The sequence below is a fragment of the Oncorhynchus clarkii genome, chromosome 12 (genome assembly GCF_045791955.1).
Source record: "Oncorhynchus clarkii lewisi isolate Uvic-CL-2024 chromosome 12, UVic_Ocla_1.0, whole genome shotgun sequence".
In the NCBI taxonomy this organism is placed as follows: domain Eukaryota; kingdom Metazoa; phylum Chordata; class Actinopteri; order Salmoniformes; family Salmonidae; genus Oncorhynchus; species Oncorhynchus clarkii.
In genome coordinates, this window is record NC_092158.1 from 23,799,821 (window position 1) to 23,818,417 (window position 18,597).

The 18,597-nt window shown below is 41.4% G+C and overlaps 3 protein-coding genes across 4 annotated transcripts in view; all 3 read right to left on the reverse strand.

Moving 5' to 3' along the window:
- LOC139422910 (protocadherin alpha-C2-like) overlaps positions 1 to 11,648 on the reverse strand; it is a 51,330-nt gene extending 39,682 nt beyond the window's left edge. Inside the window, exon 1 of one of the 2 annotated variants that reach the window (XM_071174380.1) lies at positions 9,685 to 11,648. In XM_071174380.1, the coding sequence (XP_071030481.1) occupies positions 9,685 to 11,646 (1,962 nt within the window). In that variant the 5' untranslated portion in view covers positions 11,647 to 11,648. Of the gene's footprint in view, positions 1 to 3,377; positions 5,915 to 9,684 lie in introns of those variants that run through there. The other variant, XM_071174378.1, reaches the window with a different exon arrangement.
- A 1,755-nt stretch (positions 11,649 to 13,403) lies between these two features.
- Positions 13,404 to 15,123, reverse strand: LOC139422912 (protocadherin alpha-7-like). The gene has a single exon (XM_071174381.1). The coding sequence runs from the start codon at positions 15,082 to 15,084 to the stop codon at positions 14,176 to 14,178; it is 909 nt and encodes a 302-aa protein (XP_071030482.1). The 5' UTR covers positions 15,085 to 15,123; the 3' UTR covers positions 13,404 to 14,175.
- Positions 15,124 to 15,675: 552 nt separating this feature from the next.
- On the reverse strand, positions 15,676 to 18,571 carry LOC139422412 (protocadherin alpha-2-like). Its single transcript, XM_071173601.1, has 2 exons — positions 16,062 to 18,571; positions 15,676 to 15,690 (listed from the first exon to the last, which is right to left on the reverse strand). The coding sequence occupies exons 1-2, from the start codon at positions 18,438 to 18,440 to the stop codon at positions 15,676 to 15,678; spliced, it is 2,394 nt and encodes a 797-aa protein (XP_071029702.1). The 5' UTR covers positions 18,441 to 18,571.
- Between the last annotated feature and the right edge of the window lie 26 nt (positions 18,572 to 18,597).

The following is an 18,597-nucleotide window of genomic DNA, read 5'->3' on the forward strand; positions in this document are numbered from 1 at the left end:
GTCTTGCGACTAGCTCGGAAAGACAATGCCGTGCAGTATCGAAGAGCCCTCGCTGCTGCTCGATCATCCTATTCTTACAACTTAATTGAGGAGAATAAGAACAATCCAACATTTACTTTGATTCTGTCGCGAAGCTAACTAAAACGCAGCATTCCCCAAGAGAGGATGGCGTTCACTTCAGCAGTGATACATTCATGAACTTCTTTGACGAAAAGATCTTGATTATTAGAAAGGAAATTACGAACTCCTCTTTAAATATGCATATTTCTCCAAAGCTCTGTTGTCCTAAATTTGCACAACACTGCCAGAACCTCGGATTAAGGGAGACACTCAAGCGTTTTAATACTATATCTCTTGACACATTGATGAAAATTGTCTTGGCCTTTAAACCTTCAAGCTGCATACTGGACCCTATTCCAACTAAACTAGTGAAAGAGCTGCTTCCTGTGCTTGGCCCTCCTGTGTTGAACATAATAAATGGCTCCCTATCCACCGGATGTGTACCACTCACTAAACTCACTAAAAGTGGCCGTATTAAAGCCTCTCTTGAAAAAGCCAAACTTTGACCCAGAAAATATAAAAAACTATTGGCCTATATCGAATGTCCCATTCCTCTCAAAAAGTTTAGAAAGCTGTTGCGCAGCAACTCACTGCCTTCCTGAAGACAAACAATGTATACGAAACGCTTCAGTCTGGTTTTAGACCCCATCATAGCACTGCACTCGTGAAGGTGGTAAATTACCTTTTAATGGCGTCAGACCAAGGCTCTGCATCTGTCCTCGTGCTCCTAGACCTTAGTGCTGCTTTGATATCATGATCACCACATTCTTTTGGAGAGATTGGAAACGCAAATTGGTCTACAAGGACAAGTTCTGGCATGGTTTAGATCTTATCTGTCAGAAAGATATCACTTTGTCTCTGTGGATGGTTTGTCTTTTCAAAAATCAACTGTAAATTTCGGTGTTCCTCAAAGTTCCGTTTTAGGACCACTATTGTATTCACAATATATTTGACCTCTTGGTGATGTCATTCGGAAACGTAATGTTAACCTATCCATGTGAGAGACGTAGACTCGGTCTCAACCTTTTAAGTCTTTATTGAAGACTCATGTCTTCAATAGGTCCTATGATTGAGTGTAGTCTGGCCCAGGAGGGTGAAGGTGAACGGAAAGGCACTGGAGCGACGGATCTCCCTTGTTTCTCTTCCTGGCCGGTTCCCCTCTCTCCACTGGGATTCTCTGCCTCTAAACCTATTGCGGGGGCTGAGTCACTGGCTTACTGGTGCTCTTCCATGCCGTCCCTAGGAGGGGTGCGTCACTTGAGTGTGTTGAGTCACTGACATGATATTCCTGTCCGGGTTGGCGCCTCCCTCGGGTTTGTGCAATCGGGGAGATCTTCGTGGGCTATACTTTGCCTTGTCTCAGTGTAGTAGGTTGGTGGTTGGAGATATCCCTCTAGTGGTGTGTGGAGGCTGTGCTTAGGCAAAGTGGGTGGGGTTAAATCCCGCCTGTTTGACCCTGTCTGTGGGTATCGTCACGACAGTGCCACAGTGTCTCCTGGCCCCTCCTGTCTCAGCCTCCAGTATTTATGCTGCAATAGTTTATGTGTCGGGGGGCTATAGTCAGTCTGTTATATCTGGAGTATTTCTCCTGTCTTATCCGGTGTCCTGTATGAATTTAACTATGCTCCCTCTAATTCTTTCTCTCTCTTTCTCTTTCTCATTCTCTCTCTCTTTCGCTTTCTCTTCTCTTGAATGACCTGAGCCCTAGGACCATGCATCAGGACTACCTGGCCAGATGACTCCTTGCTGTCCCCAGTCCTGGTCATGCTGCTGCTCCAGTTCAACTGTTCTGCCTGCGGCTATGGAAGCCTGACCTGTTCACTGGACATGCTACCTTGTCCCGGACCTGCTGTTTTGGACTCTCTCTCTACCACATCTGCTTTCTCTAACTCTGAATGATCGGCTATGAAAAGCCAACTGACATTTACTCCTGAGGTGCTGTCCTGTTGCACCCTCGACAACCACTGTGATTATCATTATCTGACCCTGCTGGTCATATATGAATGTTTTAACATCTTGGCCATGTTCTGTTATAATCTCCACCTGGCACAGCCAGAAGAGGACTGGCCACCCCTCAGAGCCTGGTTCCTTTCTAGGTTTCATCCTAGGTTCCGGGCTTTCTAGCCCCTGTGCTTCTAAATCTGCATTGCTTGCTGTTTGCTGTTTGCGGTTTCTGTACAGCACTTTCTGACATAGGCTGATGTAAAAAGGGCTTTATAAATACATTTGATTGATTGATTGATTGATTGATTGATTGATGTTTTGCTGTAGCTTGGTGGTGCTAAAATAGACCTATAGAATACTTCAGAACTGATGCTGCTATCCACACCGGTGGTGCTGAAATAGGCCTATTCTATACATCAGTAATGATGCTACTGTCCACAACTGTATAAGCACTTTGTAACATCTGCCGATGTAAAGCTTTATAAATACATTTGATTTCATTTGATTTGGAGAACTCCCTTCACCTAGGTCTAAATTGAAATGAAAAAACTAAAACCGCAGACACTAGGCCCTGCATGGAATGAGTTTGACAGCCCTGCTTTAAAGTATGATGAAGCAGCAGATGCTGTTATGTGAAATCTGAATCACTTCACAATCGACGACAATTTATAGGCTTACATTTACATGCACACTAATAATTCGATATTTCAACTCCATTCCCTTTTTAGTATTCACAAGATTATGCAATAGTCATGTAAACACGTTACTCTGTTTATCGTAATCAGCATAAGGTCAAAATAGAACTAAGCATACGCCGATTAAAACATCTGGTTTTCTAAGCAATCTTTCGAATTATTAGGACATGTAAACACATTTATCTGCGTTCCAGCTGTGTGTTTGATCTGCGCATGTGCTAGCACCAGCGGAGCGAGCCTCCCTCTTTATCGCAAGTGAAGTGAGTTTGGAACAACTGAATGTACGCATCTTAGAAGTTTTTTTTTCACATACAAACGTTATGTCGAACTTAGAATTAAATATGTTTCACAAAAATAACATGGTCGATGTGGTAGAACGTATATTTTCATTGGGGATTTTCTGCATTCATCAGAGTGCCATCAGGTAGCCTGATTGTAAAGATTATTAGGGAAATGGTACTTCTTGCAAAGAATGTAAAAGTTTTAATCGAACTATTATATTAATCTGACTATCCACAATAATCGTACTATTGGGTGCATGTAACCGTACTCAATGTCACTGTCAATAATTATCCAACAACATTTTTATAAAAAACAAATCCATAAGCAGTCAATGAATTAAATAGACCCTCATTCTAACAGATCGAGTACTTATTGTGAATAGTGAAAAAGGCTTACCTTCTCACTACTAGGAAGCGTTCGTGTCCTTTGAAAAGTATCCCCGCCATTAATGCTGATCAGCTCCCCATCAGCAGATGAAAACGGAGTGGGGAAAACTACTACGTCACTCTTCAGTGTGTCAGAGCTGAAACACACGTCATACTGCTGAGTAGATTTGGAGTAAGACCAGCTCCCGTCAGGGTGTGTGGTGATCATTGGGGCGCTGCACCTGCTGAAACTGCCGTCTGTCCTGTGGCATTTCACAACTATTAAACTGATGAGGCTCAGTAGAAATATCACGGATACTGACACAATGGCGACGAGCAGATATAGATTTAAATCTGAGAAACTCTCCTCCTTTACAGGCAGTTGTTTGAAAGTTGTCTGCATGTCATCTGTACTTTCAACGACCATAACATCAATAGACACAGTCGCAGACAGGGAAGGTTCTCCATTATCAGACACCAGAATTACCAACGGGTGAGTTTTTAGGTCATTGTCACTCATGCGTCTCTTAGTCCGTATTTCTCCGTTGTTGGTTCCTATTCTGAATAGATTGGTCCCCTTTGGTTCAGAGATGTGATAAGAAAGCAGCGCATTATAACCAGAGTCGGCGTCTACAGCCCTGATCTTGGCCACAAAGTATCCCGCTTCAGCAGAATAAGGAATGTTCTCAGAATTAACGGAGCCGTGGTCAGAATAGGGCGGGAGAATCACAGGACTGTTGTCATTCTCATCCAGAATAAAAACGTTGACAGTGACGTTGCTGCTTAGCGGAGGAACACCAGAATCTGTGGCCTGAACTTGGAACTGGAACGTTTTCACTTCTTCATAGTTAAATGACTGTAAGCTGAATATTTCACCAGTTAGAGAATTTAAGTGTAGAAATGTTGACAAACGGGCGTATGTTTTGTTTTTTGGTAGTGTATACGTCAATTGAGAATTTTCATTGATATCCGGGTCATTCGCTGTCACGCTGCCAACACGAACCCCCACTAGACTGTTCTCCTCTATATAAAAGTTCAATATGGGCTCCGGAAAGAGTGGGGCGTTGTCATTCACATCAGAAATGTGTACAGTAATAACACTGGTACTGGAGAGAGGTGGGGTCCCTTCATCAATGGCTTTAATAGTTACGTTATGAAGAGAGGCACTCTCTCTGTCTAGAGGCCCGTCTACCACCAAAGAATAATAGTTCTTATAGGACGACTGTAATTTAAAAGGAACATCTCCTATAATAAATGCTTTGATGAGCCCATTTTTACTCCCATCTTTGTCTCCAATACTCAATGAAGCCACTGCTGTTCCTTTCTCGGCATCTTCTTTGACTGCAATGGTCAGTGATGTTATTTCTATCTCGGGTGTATTATCATTGATATCAAGTATTTCAATTAGGACTTTTGAATGGGCACTCCTTTGTGGATTACCCTTGTCTTTTGCTTGTACACGGATTTCAAACGCAGGGTTCTCCTCGTGATCTAGCCTTCCTTTAATGGTTATTTCACCTGTGTGCTGATTGACTGCAAACAGCCTATAAAGATCCATTTCTCTGTTACTAATGAAGGAGTATTCAATCTCACCATTTGAGGCTTCGTCTATGTCTGTTGCGTTTATGATTAGAACTAAAGTTCCAATGGCAACATTTTCTAAGACTTGGACTTTATACAGAGATTTAGTGAAAATCGGGCTGTTGTCGTTCACATCTATCACATGAATTATTATCTCTAAAGTCCCGGATCGTGGAGGTTTCCCTCCATCAACAGCAATCAGTATCAGCTTAATTACAGCTTGTTTCTCTCGGTCTAAAGCTTTCTGCAGCACTAACTCAGCAGTCACACTATGCTCATCGCTCTGTACATCCAGAGAAAAGTATTCATTCGGGCTCAGGTTGTAGGTTTTTATCGATTTACTGCCAACGTCCGCATCACCGGCAAGTGGTAATGGAAATCTTTCACCTGGAGAGGCATATTCGGTCATATTGATAACGTGAATGCGCTCTTGAAATGATGGCGCGTTGTCATTTATGTCCAAAATGTTTACTTCAATCCGATGGATTCGCATGGGATGGTTCATGATAGCTTCTACATCTATGGAGCATGTTATGGAGTTGGGGCAGATGGCATCTCTGTCAATTATCTCACTGACAAAAAGAACGCCAGTCTTCACGTCGATATCAAAATACCTCCGTTTGGATCCGGTTACTATCTGAATCTCTCTAGATTCTAGTTCCCTCACGTTAAGATTTAGGTCTTTGGCGATATTTCCAACAAATGTTCCTTTATCCACCTCCTCTGAGACTGAATACACGAACTGTCCGGAACACAATCCCCATGAACAAAGCAGCAGAAGACATTGTATCCCAACACGTCTTCTGTGGTCACACAGGCCCATGGCTGTACAAGTAAACGCTTATCCAAAATATACTAAAAGGGAAAAATGAAAATAATACAAGCTCTGCTAATCCGTGTTTATACAACCCAAGTAATCCAGGACGAGCATTTTCCTCTCATCCCAAAACACACGACTGGTTTCAACTCCATTCCCTTTTTAGTATTCACAAGAATAATCCAGTATTATTCCTCCTAGAAATAATGTTCATGGTCAACAGCGACATCCTGTGTTTGTTGTATATACACCGCACAAATACTATTGACATAGCTGTTTATTTTTTTAAAAACCTTTATTTAACTAGGCAAGTCAGTTAATAACAAATTCTTATTTTCAATGACAGCCTAGGAACAGTAGGTTAACTGCCTTGTTCAGGGGAAGAACAGCAGTTTTTTTTTTACCTTGTCAGCTCGGGGATTTGATATTGCAACCTTTCGGTTACTAGTTCAACGCTCTAACCACTAGGATACCTGCCGCCCCTCCCACCAAAAGAACCACGGTATACTAGTCAATAGATTATTCTTAACAATACTTTGCAATATAATGAAACAATCATAAATAACTTGGGCCTACAGAAGAATAGGGTGGTCCGTGGATATTGTTGGGCCTTTCCGGTAGTGCAGAACCCCCCCTTGGTGCAGCGCCCCAATGATCACCACACACCCTGACGCGTTTACATACAGTACATCTCGAGTGCATTCCCGTCTCACCAAACTTGCTTGACTGTGCCTTCAGCAGTGGAAGTGCAGGAAGGAAGGAGGAACCTAATCAACACAATATAACCACGGTTTACAGCAACACCAAGTGTTTTTACTGTGTTTATTTTTTAAAATAATAAATATGTATTATTTTAGTTATTCAAAATATTGGTATCAACAGAATTGCAGAAATGGAAGCAGATTGATTTGTTTGGTTTGCTAAGCTAGCTAGCTAACTAGCTATAGCTGTGTACTGTTTGCATTCAAAAGATGCATTCAGCACTTCTAGTTTCCCCCACTCAAAGTGAGAGGACTGCAGTATGCATATGTCACCACAGTACGCATATGGCAGAAGGTGACGTTACAATGGACTGATGTGTGGGTGAGCTTTAAGCGCCAGTATTGGCAGCAGAAGAAGCATCTCCCAAGAGGGTGCTACACATCGATAGTGGAGGAGTCAACCAGTGACTACAGAAGGCTGGGGACTGAGAACAACATCAGGACCGGCTAGCCAACTTCAGCTCCACCACCACCATCATTAAACCTGACATGAAGGCAAAGGGTGGCTACTTTGAAGAATCTAAAACAAAATTTACATTTTGATTTGTTTAACACTTTTTTGGTTACTGCATGATTCCATAAGTGTTATTTCAAATATGCGATGCCTTCCCTATTATTCTACAATGTAGAGCATAGTAAAAATAAAGAATAGCCCTGGAATGATTAGCTGTGTCCAAATTTTTGACTGGTACTGTATATATATATATATATATATACAGTTAAAGTCGGAAGTATACATACACTTAGGTTGAAGTCATTAAAACTCGTTTTTCAACCACTCAACCACCATTTCTTGTTAACAAGCTATAATTTTGGAAAGTCGGTTAGGACATGTATTTTGTGCATGACACAAGTAATTTTCCCAACAATTGTTTACAGACAGATTATTTCACTTTAATAATTCACTGTATCACAATTCCAGTGGGTCAGAAGTTTACATAAACTAAATTGACTGTGCCTTTAAACAGCTTGGAATATTCACGAAAATGATGCCATGGCTTTAGAAGCTTCTGATAGGCTAATTTACATAATTTGAGTCAATTGGAGGTGTACCTGTGGATGTATTTCAAGGCGTACCTTCAAACTCAGTGCCTCTTTGCTTGACATCATGGGAAAATCAAAAGATATCATCCAAGACCTCAGAAAACAAATTGTAGACCTCCACAAGTTTGGTTTTACCTTGGAAGCAATTTCCAAATACCTGAAAGTACCACGTTCATCTGTACAAACAATAGTATGTAAGTATAAACACCATGGGACCCTGCTGCCGTCATACCAATCAGGAAAGAGACGCGTTCTGTCTCCTAGAGATGGAAATACTTTGGTGCGAAAAGTGCAAATCAATCCCAGAACAACAGCAAAGGACCTTGTGAAGATGCTGGAGGAAACAGGTACAAAAGCATCTATATCCACAGTAAAACGAGTCCTATATTGACAAAACCTGAAAAGCCACTCAGCAAGGAAGAAGCCACTGCTCCAAAACCGCCATAAAAAAGCCAGACTACGGTTTGCAACTGCACATGGGAACAAAGATCGTATTTTTTGGAGAAATGTTCTCTGGTCTGATGAAACAAAAATAGAACTGCTTGGCCATAATGACCATCGTTATGTTTGGAGGAAAAAGGGGGAGGCTTGCAAGCCGAAGAACACCATCCCAACCATGACGCACAGGGGTGGTAGCATCATGTTGTGGGGGTGCTGTGCTGCAGGAGGGACTGGTGCACTTGACAAACTAGATGGCATCATGAGGCAGGAAAATTACGTGGATGTATTGAAACAACATCTCCAGACATCAGTCAGGAAGTTAAAGCTTGGTCGCAAATGGTTCTTCCAAATGGTCAATGACCCCAAGCATACTTCCAAAGTTGTGTCAAAATGGCTTAAGGACAAGAAATTCAAGGTATTTGAGTGCCCATCACACAGCCCTGACCTCGACCCTATAGAACATTTGTGGGCAGGACAGAAAAAGCGTGTGAGCACGTTTGACTCAAGTTAAACAATTTAAAGGCAATGCTACCAAATACTAATTTTGTGTTTGTAAACATCTGACCCACTGGGAATGTGATGAAAGAAATAAAAGGTGAAATAAATCATTCTCTCAACTATCATTCTGTCACTTAAAATAAAGTGGTGACCTAAAACAGGGAATTTTTACTAGGATTAAATGTCAGGAATTGTGAAAAACTGAGTTTAAATGTATATGGCTAAGGTGTATGTAAACTTCCGATTTCAACTGTAAATAACCAACACAGTCTCACAATCAATTCGTGCATATATGTACAAAATGCATTTCAGCGTTTTTCTGGCTTAATTCGTGAGAAAAGACACGAATTTAACCAGTATGCTACACACAAGCCTTTTCAACAACCATATAGACGCGATAGTTTATATTTAATTTTTTTTCTTAAACTCGATGTAGGATCAGGCAAAATCCCTTGAGTTGCGCACCTTATGCAGGTTTGGTCCTCGGTTGGTTGCCATGTGTCCATATCGAGTGGTGTGGTCATGATGTCTAGGTCCGCTTGTCAACGGATGTGGAAAGCATAGTGCAACCTAGGAGTTTGGTTTCTAGTTTTGAGTCGGTTGATCCACTTCCATCTCTGACACGTGGAAACCGGAGGGGGGAAGGGAGGGGGTGCACTCCACACATATGCGCGTAAGCCGTCCGTAGGGTGGGGGTTAGGGTTAGGTCCAGTTGGAGTTAGGGTTAGGTATAGTTAGTAGAATAGTTAAGGTTAGGGTTAAGGTTAGGGTAAGGTATAGTCGCGTATATGGTTGTTGCAAAGGAAACAAAGAAACAAACAAAGAATGTTCAGTTTTACATGAAACAACGAAAAACTACAATATTCTGACAGGTTCATTCATACCTTTATCTGTTAGAGGACAATACGACACAACTTTGCTGCAGTTTTATCTAGAAAAGTGAGCAAGAATGAGACTGACTAACCAAAGTAGCCACAGGTCGCTGTCCATGGTGTTGAATTAAAAAGCTGCATGCTGCATCAATTTGGAGCAAAATTTTACCCAAACTATACCGTACCCATTAAATTTGTCAAGTTAGAAGGGAACTTCCCCAAGTTTTTCGGGAATTTGAAAAAGTATAATGTGCACATAAGACAATAATGTCAATTTTTAAAAAGCAATTACAAAGCAAAATCCGTAGAAAAAGTGATCCTTACCTTCTCTGTGTTGGAAAGTGTTCGTGTCCTCTGAAAAGTGTCTCCTCCACTAATACTGATCAGCTCACCATCAACAGGTGGAAACTGCGTGGGGAAAACTACTACATCACTCTTCATTGTGTCAGAGCTGAAACACACGTCATACTGCTGAGTAGATTTGGAGTAAGACCAGCTCCCGTCAGGGTGTGTGGTGATCATTGGGGCGCTGCACCTGCTGAAACTGCCGTCTGTCCTGTGGCATTTTACAACTATTAAACTGATGAGGCTCAGTAGAAATATCACTGATACTGACACAATGGCGACAAGCAGATACATATTTAAATCTGAGAAACTCTCCTCCTTTACAGGCAGTTGTCTGAAAGTTGTATGTGTGTCATCTGTACTTTCAACGACCACAACATCAATAGACACAGTCGCAGACAGGGAAGGTTCTCCATTATCAGACACCAGAATGACCAACGGGTGAGTTTTTAGGTCATTGTCACTCATGCGTCTCTTAGTCCGTATTTCTCCGTTGCTAGTTCCAATTCTGAATAGATTGATCTCCTTTGGTTCAGAGATGTGATAAGAAAGCAGCGCATTATAACCAGAATCGGCGTCTACAGCCCTGATCTTGGCCACAAAGTATCCCGCTTCAGCAGAATAAGGAATGTTCTCAGAATTAACGGAGCCGTGGTCAGAATAGGGCGGGAGAATCACAGGACTGTTGTCATTCTCATCAAGGATAAAAACGTTGACAGTGACGTTGCTGCTTAGTGGAGGAACACCAGAATCTGTGGCCTGAACTTGAAATTGTAACTTTTTTACTTCTTCATAGTTAAAAGACTGCATGCTATATATCTCACCAGTTAAGGAGTTTATGTTTATCATTGTAGACAAGGGTATTGCATTATTGCCTTCTAAAAATGAATAAGACATCTGAGCATTTTCATTTATGTCTAAATCATTCGCAGTCAAGCTGGCAATATGACCTCCCACTGGGCTGTTTTCTTTTAAATTCACCATTACGGTCTCTGAAAAGCGAGGCGCATTGTCATTCACATCAGAAATGTGCACACTAATAACTCGAGTGCTGGAGAGAGGTGGGGATCCTTCATCTGTTGCAACAATGGTTACATTGTACATTGAAACAAGTTCTCTGTCTAGTGGCCCATCAACTAATACAGAATAGTAATTATTATATGAAGACTGCAACTTGAAAGGACCAGAACCTGCAATGTTACACTGAACTACTCCATTCTTACCCCCATCTTTGTCACTGACTGTGACTAAGGCAACAGCTGTGCCTGTTTTCACATCCTCGCGAACAGTGTCAATGAGTGACGTCACTGATATTTCTGGAGTGTTATCATTCTCATCAATAACTTCAACTAAGACTTTACAACGTGTACTCCTAGGTGGAATACCCTTGTCTTTTGCTTGGACTCTTAACTCAATTGCAGCATTTTGTTCATGGTCAATCACTCCCTTTACCTCAATCACCCCTGTCTCAGGAACGATAGAGAATAGAGCTTCGTTTTCAGGCCCATATCCAACTAGAGAATATATTACTTCACCATTTACTCCTTCATCTATATCCGAAGCAAGAAGAGAAGTTACTTTTTTTCCTACCGGCGAATTTTCATTCACTTTCACTTTGTAAAGAGGTTTGCTGAAAATTGGATTATTGTCATTTATATCCATAACGTTTACCACAATCTGCAACGTCCCTGATCGAGGAGGGTTTCCTCCATCAACAGCAGTCAGTGTCAGCTGGATCACAGCCTGTTTCTCTCGGTCTAAAGCTTTCTTTAGCACTAATTCCGCAGACACACTCTGCTCTCCACCGCTCTGTACATCCAGAGAGAAGTGTTCATTTGGACTCAGCTTGTAGCTGTTTACCGAGTTACTACCAACATCTGGATCTTTTGCAATGGGTAAGAGGAATTTGTCTCCCAAAATAGCTATCTCTGTAATATTCATTGTAAGTGTATTACCTGAGAAAAATGGCGCGTTGTCATTTGTATCCAAAATCTCTATCTCGATCCGATAAAGACTATGCGGGTTTTGTGCTAGGGCCTCTAAATTTAAGGCACAAGTCTTGCTCGTCACACATAGGTCTTCTCGATCGATTCTCTCAATCACAAACAGAGCACCAGTCTTAACATTCACATCAAAATACTTCTGGTTAGATCCGGCTACAATCTGAAACATACGAGACTCCAATTCCTGAACATTGAGATTGAGGTCCTTGGCTATATTCCCAACAACGGTTCCCTTGTTCACCTCCTCTGAGACAGAATAGACAATCTGACCGGATGATAAATTCCAGAAACAAAGAAGAAGCAGAACTCGAATAAAAATACATGCATGGAGAAAGAGGCCCATCGTTATCCACGGTTCAGTTGTTTGTGCCAAACATCGATAAGTAGATTCTGAAAGTAGTGTTATCTACCATAAAAACATTAGACATAAAACGCCCAAAACGCAGTGAGAATGCTTTCTTGTATAAAACACAAACAGAGTGCGATGTATCCTGGACCTGTACAAATCCCTCCCAGCTCATGACAAGCCATAGAGGGAGGGGCACCAGACTGAGAAACAACCTTCATATCCATGGTCTGCAGCGACACGGTGTGACATGAAAGGAGTGTTTTTAAAAACCACCAGCGACCCAGTTATGTCGCTGTCCACCCCAGTGGTGCTGAAGTCAAAAGAAAAGTGCTTCTTAAACGAGCTGTCTTTTTTGACCTACAATTAACCATAACATTTACACCATATGAACCCCAAATTATGAAAATATTGTTTGAACAAAGTGATTAATATCCAGAAGGCAGAAAAGTTAAACAAGGTAGGCCTAACTCTATTCAACAACATAACATGACCTTGTCAAAAGGCACATTGAACGAAACAACAACATGCTGAGACATGAGGATTTCCTGATCAAAACTAATGATATAAAACAAGAGACATATTATCGACATACAAATAGCATTTTGGTCAATAGATGGTGCATAGTATGCTTTTATAATGAAGGGTAATTACCTTCTCGCTACTGGGAAGCGTTCGTGTCCGTTGAAAAGTGTCTCCTCCATTGATACTGATCAGCTCACCATCAGCAGGTGGAAACGGAGTGGGGAAAACTACTACTTCACTCTTCAGTGTATCAGAACTAAAACAAACGTCATACTGCTGAGTAGATTTGGAGTAAGACCAGCTCCCGTCAGGGTGGGTGGTGATCATGGGGGCGCTGTACCTGCTGAAACTGCTGCCTGTCCTGTGGCATTTCACAACTATTAAACTGATGAGGCTCAGTAGAAATATCACGGATACTGACACAATGGCGACGAGCAGATACAGATTTAAATCTGAGAAACTCCCCTCCTTTACAGGCAGTTGTCTGAAAGTTGTCTGCATGTCACCTGACCTTTCAACGACCACAACATCAATAGACACAGTCGCAGACAGGGAAGGTTCTCCATTATCAGACACCAGAATGACCAACGGGTGAGTTTTTAGGTCATTGTCACTCATGCGTCTCTTAGTCCGTATTTCTCCGTTGTTGGTTCCTATTCTGAATAGATTGGTCCCCTTTGGTTCAGACATGTGATAAGAAAGCAGCGCATTATAACCAGAGTCGGCGTCTACAGCCCTGATCTTGGCCACAAAGTATCCCGCTTCAGCAGAATAGGGAACGTTCTCAGAATTAACGGAGCCGTGGTTAGAATAGGGCGGGAGAATCACAGGACTGTTGTCATTCTCATCAAGGATAAAAACGTTGACAGTGACCTTGCTGCTTAGTGGAGGAACGCCAGAATCTGTGACCTGAACTTGGAACTCTAACTTTTTCACCTCCTCGTAGTTCAATGACTGTAGGCTGAATAATTCACCAGTTAAAGAGTTTATATTCATCATTGTAGACAACGGTATTCCATTATTGCCTTCTAAAAATGAATAAGACATCTGAGCATTTTCATTCATATCAGGATCATGCGCAATCAAGCTGGCAACAAGCCCTCCAACGGGACTATTCTCCTTCAAATAGACATGAATTATTTGTTCTGAAAAGCGAGGCGCGTTGTCATTCACATCAGCGACATACACAATAATGACACTGGTACTGGAGAGAGGTGGGATGCCTTCATCTGTAGCTGTAACGGTCACATTGTACTGGGAACCACTCTCTCTATCTAGAGATCCATCTACTACTAATGAGTAATAGTTTTTATAGGAGGATTGCAATTTGAATGGAACAGAGCCTACTATTTGACAGTGTACTTTTCCATTTACACCCCTGTCTTTATCAGACACTGTTATTAGACCAACAGCTGTATCTGATTTTGCATCTTCTCTGACTGCATTCATCATTGAAGTTATTGATATCTCTGGAGCATTGTCATTGACATCTATCACTTCAACTAAGACTTTACAGTGCGTTGTGCGAGGACTAGAACTCCTGTCTTTGGCCTGTACGTGCAGCTCAAACGCAACATTCTCTTCCTGATCAATCACTTATTTTACTGTAATTTCACCAGTAGCTGGATTTATTTGAAAAACATCCAATGCTTTCTGATTGCCGTGATGAATCAAATGAAAAAATATTTCCCCATTTACTCCTGAGTCCAAATCGGTTGCGTTCAGTTTTATTATAGGTGTGCCTATAGGTACGTTCTCCGACACACGTACTTTGTACATTGGTTTGCTGAAGACTGGACTATTATCGTTCACATCTATCACATTCACTATTATCTGAAGAGTCCCAGATTTAGCAGGTTTCCCTCCATCAAGAGCAGTCAATAGGAGCCGGATCACAGCTTGTTTCTCTCGATCTAAAGCTTTATGTAACACTACCTCGGAAGACACACTCTGCTCTCCACCGCTCTGTATATCCAGAATGAAGTGTTCATTTGGGCTCAGCTTGTAGGTTTTCACTGAATTACTGCCGATGTCAGCATCATTAGCCCTTGGTAGAGGATATCTTTCACCTGGAGAGGTTGATTCTGTTATATTCAATGTATGATCACTAATATGAAATGAAGGTGCGTTGTCATTTATATCTAATACTTGGATCTCTAAACGATACATGTTGAGAGGGTTCTGTGCAATGGCCTCCAAGTTTAGAGAGCATTTTTGACTGGTCATGCAGAGTTCCTCTCGGTCGAATATTTCCTTCACAAACAAAGAACCGGTCTTTAAATTCACATCAAAATACTTGTTGTGAGATCCGGATACAATCTGAAACATACGAGACTCCAGTTCTTGAACATTGAGATTGAAGTCCTTGGCTATATTCCCAACAACGGTTCCCTTGTTCACCTCCTCTGAGACAGAATAGACAATCTGACCGGAAGATAAATCCCAGAAACAAAGAAGCTGCACAACCGTAATCCAACAATTTCCACAATGCATGGAATGACCCATCGTTAAATCCACGTGAATCCCACACTTTCCGTATTCTATGAGAAAATCATGAAGATAATAAGGCAAATATTTTAGAAAAGAACCACATCATATACTCTCACGAAAGAGCTGTCGTTTCAAATGGAATCTGGCTCTGTTATTCTGACAAAAGCCTGCACAACACTGACTGATAGGCTCAGAAGGAGGGGCCCTAAAGAAATAAATAATGGGTTCATATCCACGGTCCACAGCGACACCCTGTGTTTTTCTTACTAAATGGACATGACACTGCTCAATTAGAAATAAGCACATGACCTACATATGCATCATGTCTTTGCCTGAAATAAAAGGGTTTAATAGTCTAAGTAAAAAAATCTGCTTCATTACAAGAAGAGGCATATAGTACGCCAACTTATTTCACTTGTGGTTTACTCTATATAATTTCGAGACCACCTACCACGTTGACTAATCAATAGCACAACACTTGAGATAGTTATCATACAGGCTTCCGCTATAGTTATTAGTAGTTGAAAAAGAAACAGAGAACTGAAGGTTATAACCCTTATGGTTGAATACATTTCAAAAGGAGATGGGTCACAACATTTAGGCAGTTCACAAAATGAAGCACTAAAGAAGATAAAGAAAAAGAAAAATCCTTAATTTAATCACGTGGAAGAATGACTGAGAAAACTGATGCTTAATATTTTGAGCCCGTTAATTCCAGTTATGAAAGAGAAAGGTGTCACAATTTAAGGTTAATTGAAAGTCGAGAGATGTTAACACAACCCCTCAAAGATGAAGAATTTAAAGAAAGAACAACAATGTATACTGCTCGTCATTCACCAATCCACTGATGGAGATGGTTTCTGTCGCGGCATCGCAGTCCAAGAGCATGGTGCTAAAATCACCAATGCTGGAATCTCGGCAGATTTCACGAGCTCTGCACTAAAACTTTAATGAAACATTAGAATATTGGTAAAATAAAAATATGTTCTTACCTTTTCAGTGTTGGGAAGCGTCCGTGTCCTTTGGAAGGTATCCCCTCCATTAATACTGATCAGCTCACCGTCAGCAGGTGGAAACGGCGTGGGAAAAACGACTAGGTCACTCTTCAGTGTGTCAGAGCTAAAACACACGTCAAACTGCTGAGTAGATTTGGAGTAAGACCAGCTCCCGTCAGGATGTGTGGTGATCATTGGGGCGCTGCACCTGCTGAAACTGCCGTCTGTCCTGTGGCATTTTACAACTATTAAACTGATGAGTATCAGTAGAAATATCACTGATACTGACACAATGGCGACGAGCAGATACATATTTAAATCTGAGAAACTATCCTCCTTTACAGGCAATTGTCTGAAAATGGTCTTTGTGTCACCTGTACTTTCAACGACCACAACATCAATAGACACAGTCGCCGACAAGGAAGGTCCTCCATTATCAGACACCAGAATGACCAACGGGTGAGATTTTAAGTCATTGTCACTCATGCGTCTCTTAGTCCTTATTTCCCCGTTGTTGGTTCCTATTCTGAATAGATTGGTCCCCTTTGGTTCAGAGATGTGATAAGAAAGCAGCGCATTATAACCAGAGTCGGCGTCTACAGCCCTGATCTTGGCCACAAAGTATCCCGCTTCAGCAGAATAAGGAATGTTCTCAGAATTAACGGAGCCGTGGTCAGAATAGGGCGGGAGAATCACAGGACTGTTGTCATTCTCATCCAGAATAAAAACGTTGACAGTGACGTTGCTGCTTAATGGAGGAACACCAGAATCTGTGGCCTGAACTTGGAACTGGAACTTTTTCACTTCTTCATAGTTAAAAGACTGTAAGCTGAATATTTCACCAGTTATAGAGTTAATGTTGACAATTGACGAGGGCGATATATTATCACTTTTACTTTCCGATAGAGAATATAATACATGCGCGTTTTCCATTTCATCTGGATCATACGCACTTACACTAACTATCAGACCACTTACTGGACTATTCTCCTTTAGAAACATGTTAATAAGATGTTCTGGAAAACGGGGTGGGTTGTCATTCATATCAGAAATGTATACAGTAACAACACTGGTGCTGGAGAGAGGTGGGGTCCCCTCGTCCATAGCAATAATACTGATGTTGTACTGAGAAAATTTCTCTCTGTCCAGAGGCCCGTCCACAACTAAAGAGTAGTGATTTTTATAAGAAAACTGCAGATTGAAAGGGACAGTATCACTTAACTGACAATTCACAATTCCATTTTTACCCCCATCTTTATCTGAGAGCATGACTAAAGCAACAGCAGCGCCAGACTTGGCATCCTCTCTTACTGTGCTCATGAGTGATGTTATTGCTATCTCTGGAGCATTGTCATTTATATCGACTACTTCCACCAACACTTTACAATGTGTCGTTTTTGGAGGTTGGCCTTGGTCTGATGCCTGGACTCGCAACTCAATCCCAACGTTTTCTTCATAATCGACATTACCTTTCACTGATACATCCCCAGTATATGGGTCAATAGAAAATATACTAGATCCTTTTGCATTCCTGTTACCAACAAAATAGTAAAGAATGTCACTGTTGATACCCTCATCCAAGTCTGATGCGGTGAGAGTTAATATTTTGGTTCCATTTGAAACGTTCTCCTCAACTTTCACTTTGTAAAGAGGTTTGCTGAAAATTGGAGTATTGTCATTAGTATCGAATACGTGTACAGTGATCTGTAATGTCCCAGATCTGGGAGGTTTTCCTCCATCAACAGCAGTTAGTATGAGCTTCATCACAGCCTGTTTCTCTCGGTCTACAGCCTTCTGCAACACTAACTCTGCAGACAAACTCTGCTCTCCACCGCTCTGTACATCCAAATAAAAATGTTCATTTTGACTTAGCTTGTAGGTTTTCATAGAGTTAATGCCCCCATCGGCATCCTCTGCCACTGGCAGAAGAAATCGCTCTCCCGCAACAGCGTTTTCAGAAATATTTAATGTCAGAGAATTTTCCATGAAACAAGGTACATTGTCATTTGTATCCAAAATCTCTATTTCAACACGAAAAACATGTAAAGGATTGTGCGCAATGGCCTGCACATTCAAAGAACACTTCACATTGGTCTCACAAAGCTCCTCACGGTCGATTATCTCATTCACGAACAGAACACCAGTTCTTAGATTTACATCAAAATACTTCTTGTTGGATCCGGATACAATCTGAAACCTACGTGACTCCAGTTCCTGAACGTTGAGATTCAGATCCTTGGCTATATTCCCAACAAATGTTCCCTTGTTCACCTCCTCTAAAACAGAATAGACAATCTGACCGGAAGATATCTCCCATAAGCAAAGAAACAGCACAATCCGAATCCAAAAATATCCACAATGCACGGAATGGTCCATCCTTATACACAGACCTTCTGATTCTTCTGTGAGTTGTTTATGATAGATTTCTAATATTGCTTAGCAACGTTTTTATGTAAAAACAATCTCTCTATTAGTATACAACGGTTGTGTCTACACACAGGCCCATCTCGAGTGCGTTCTCGTCTCAACAACT

Coding starts and splice junctions, on each gene's coding strand:
- LOC139422912 (XM_071174381.1), bottom strand. CDS start 15,084: ATGGGTCATTCCATGCATTGTGGAAATTGTTGGATTACGGTTGTGCAG.
- LOC139422412 (XM_071173601.1), bottom strand. CDS start 18,440: ATGGACCATTCCGTGCATTGTGGATATTTTTGGATTCGGATTGTGCTG.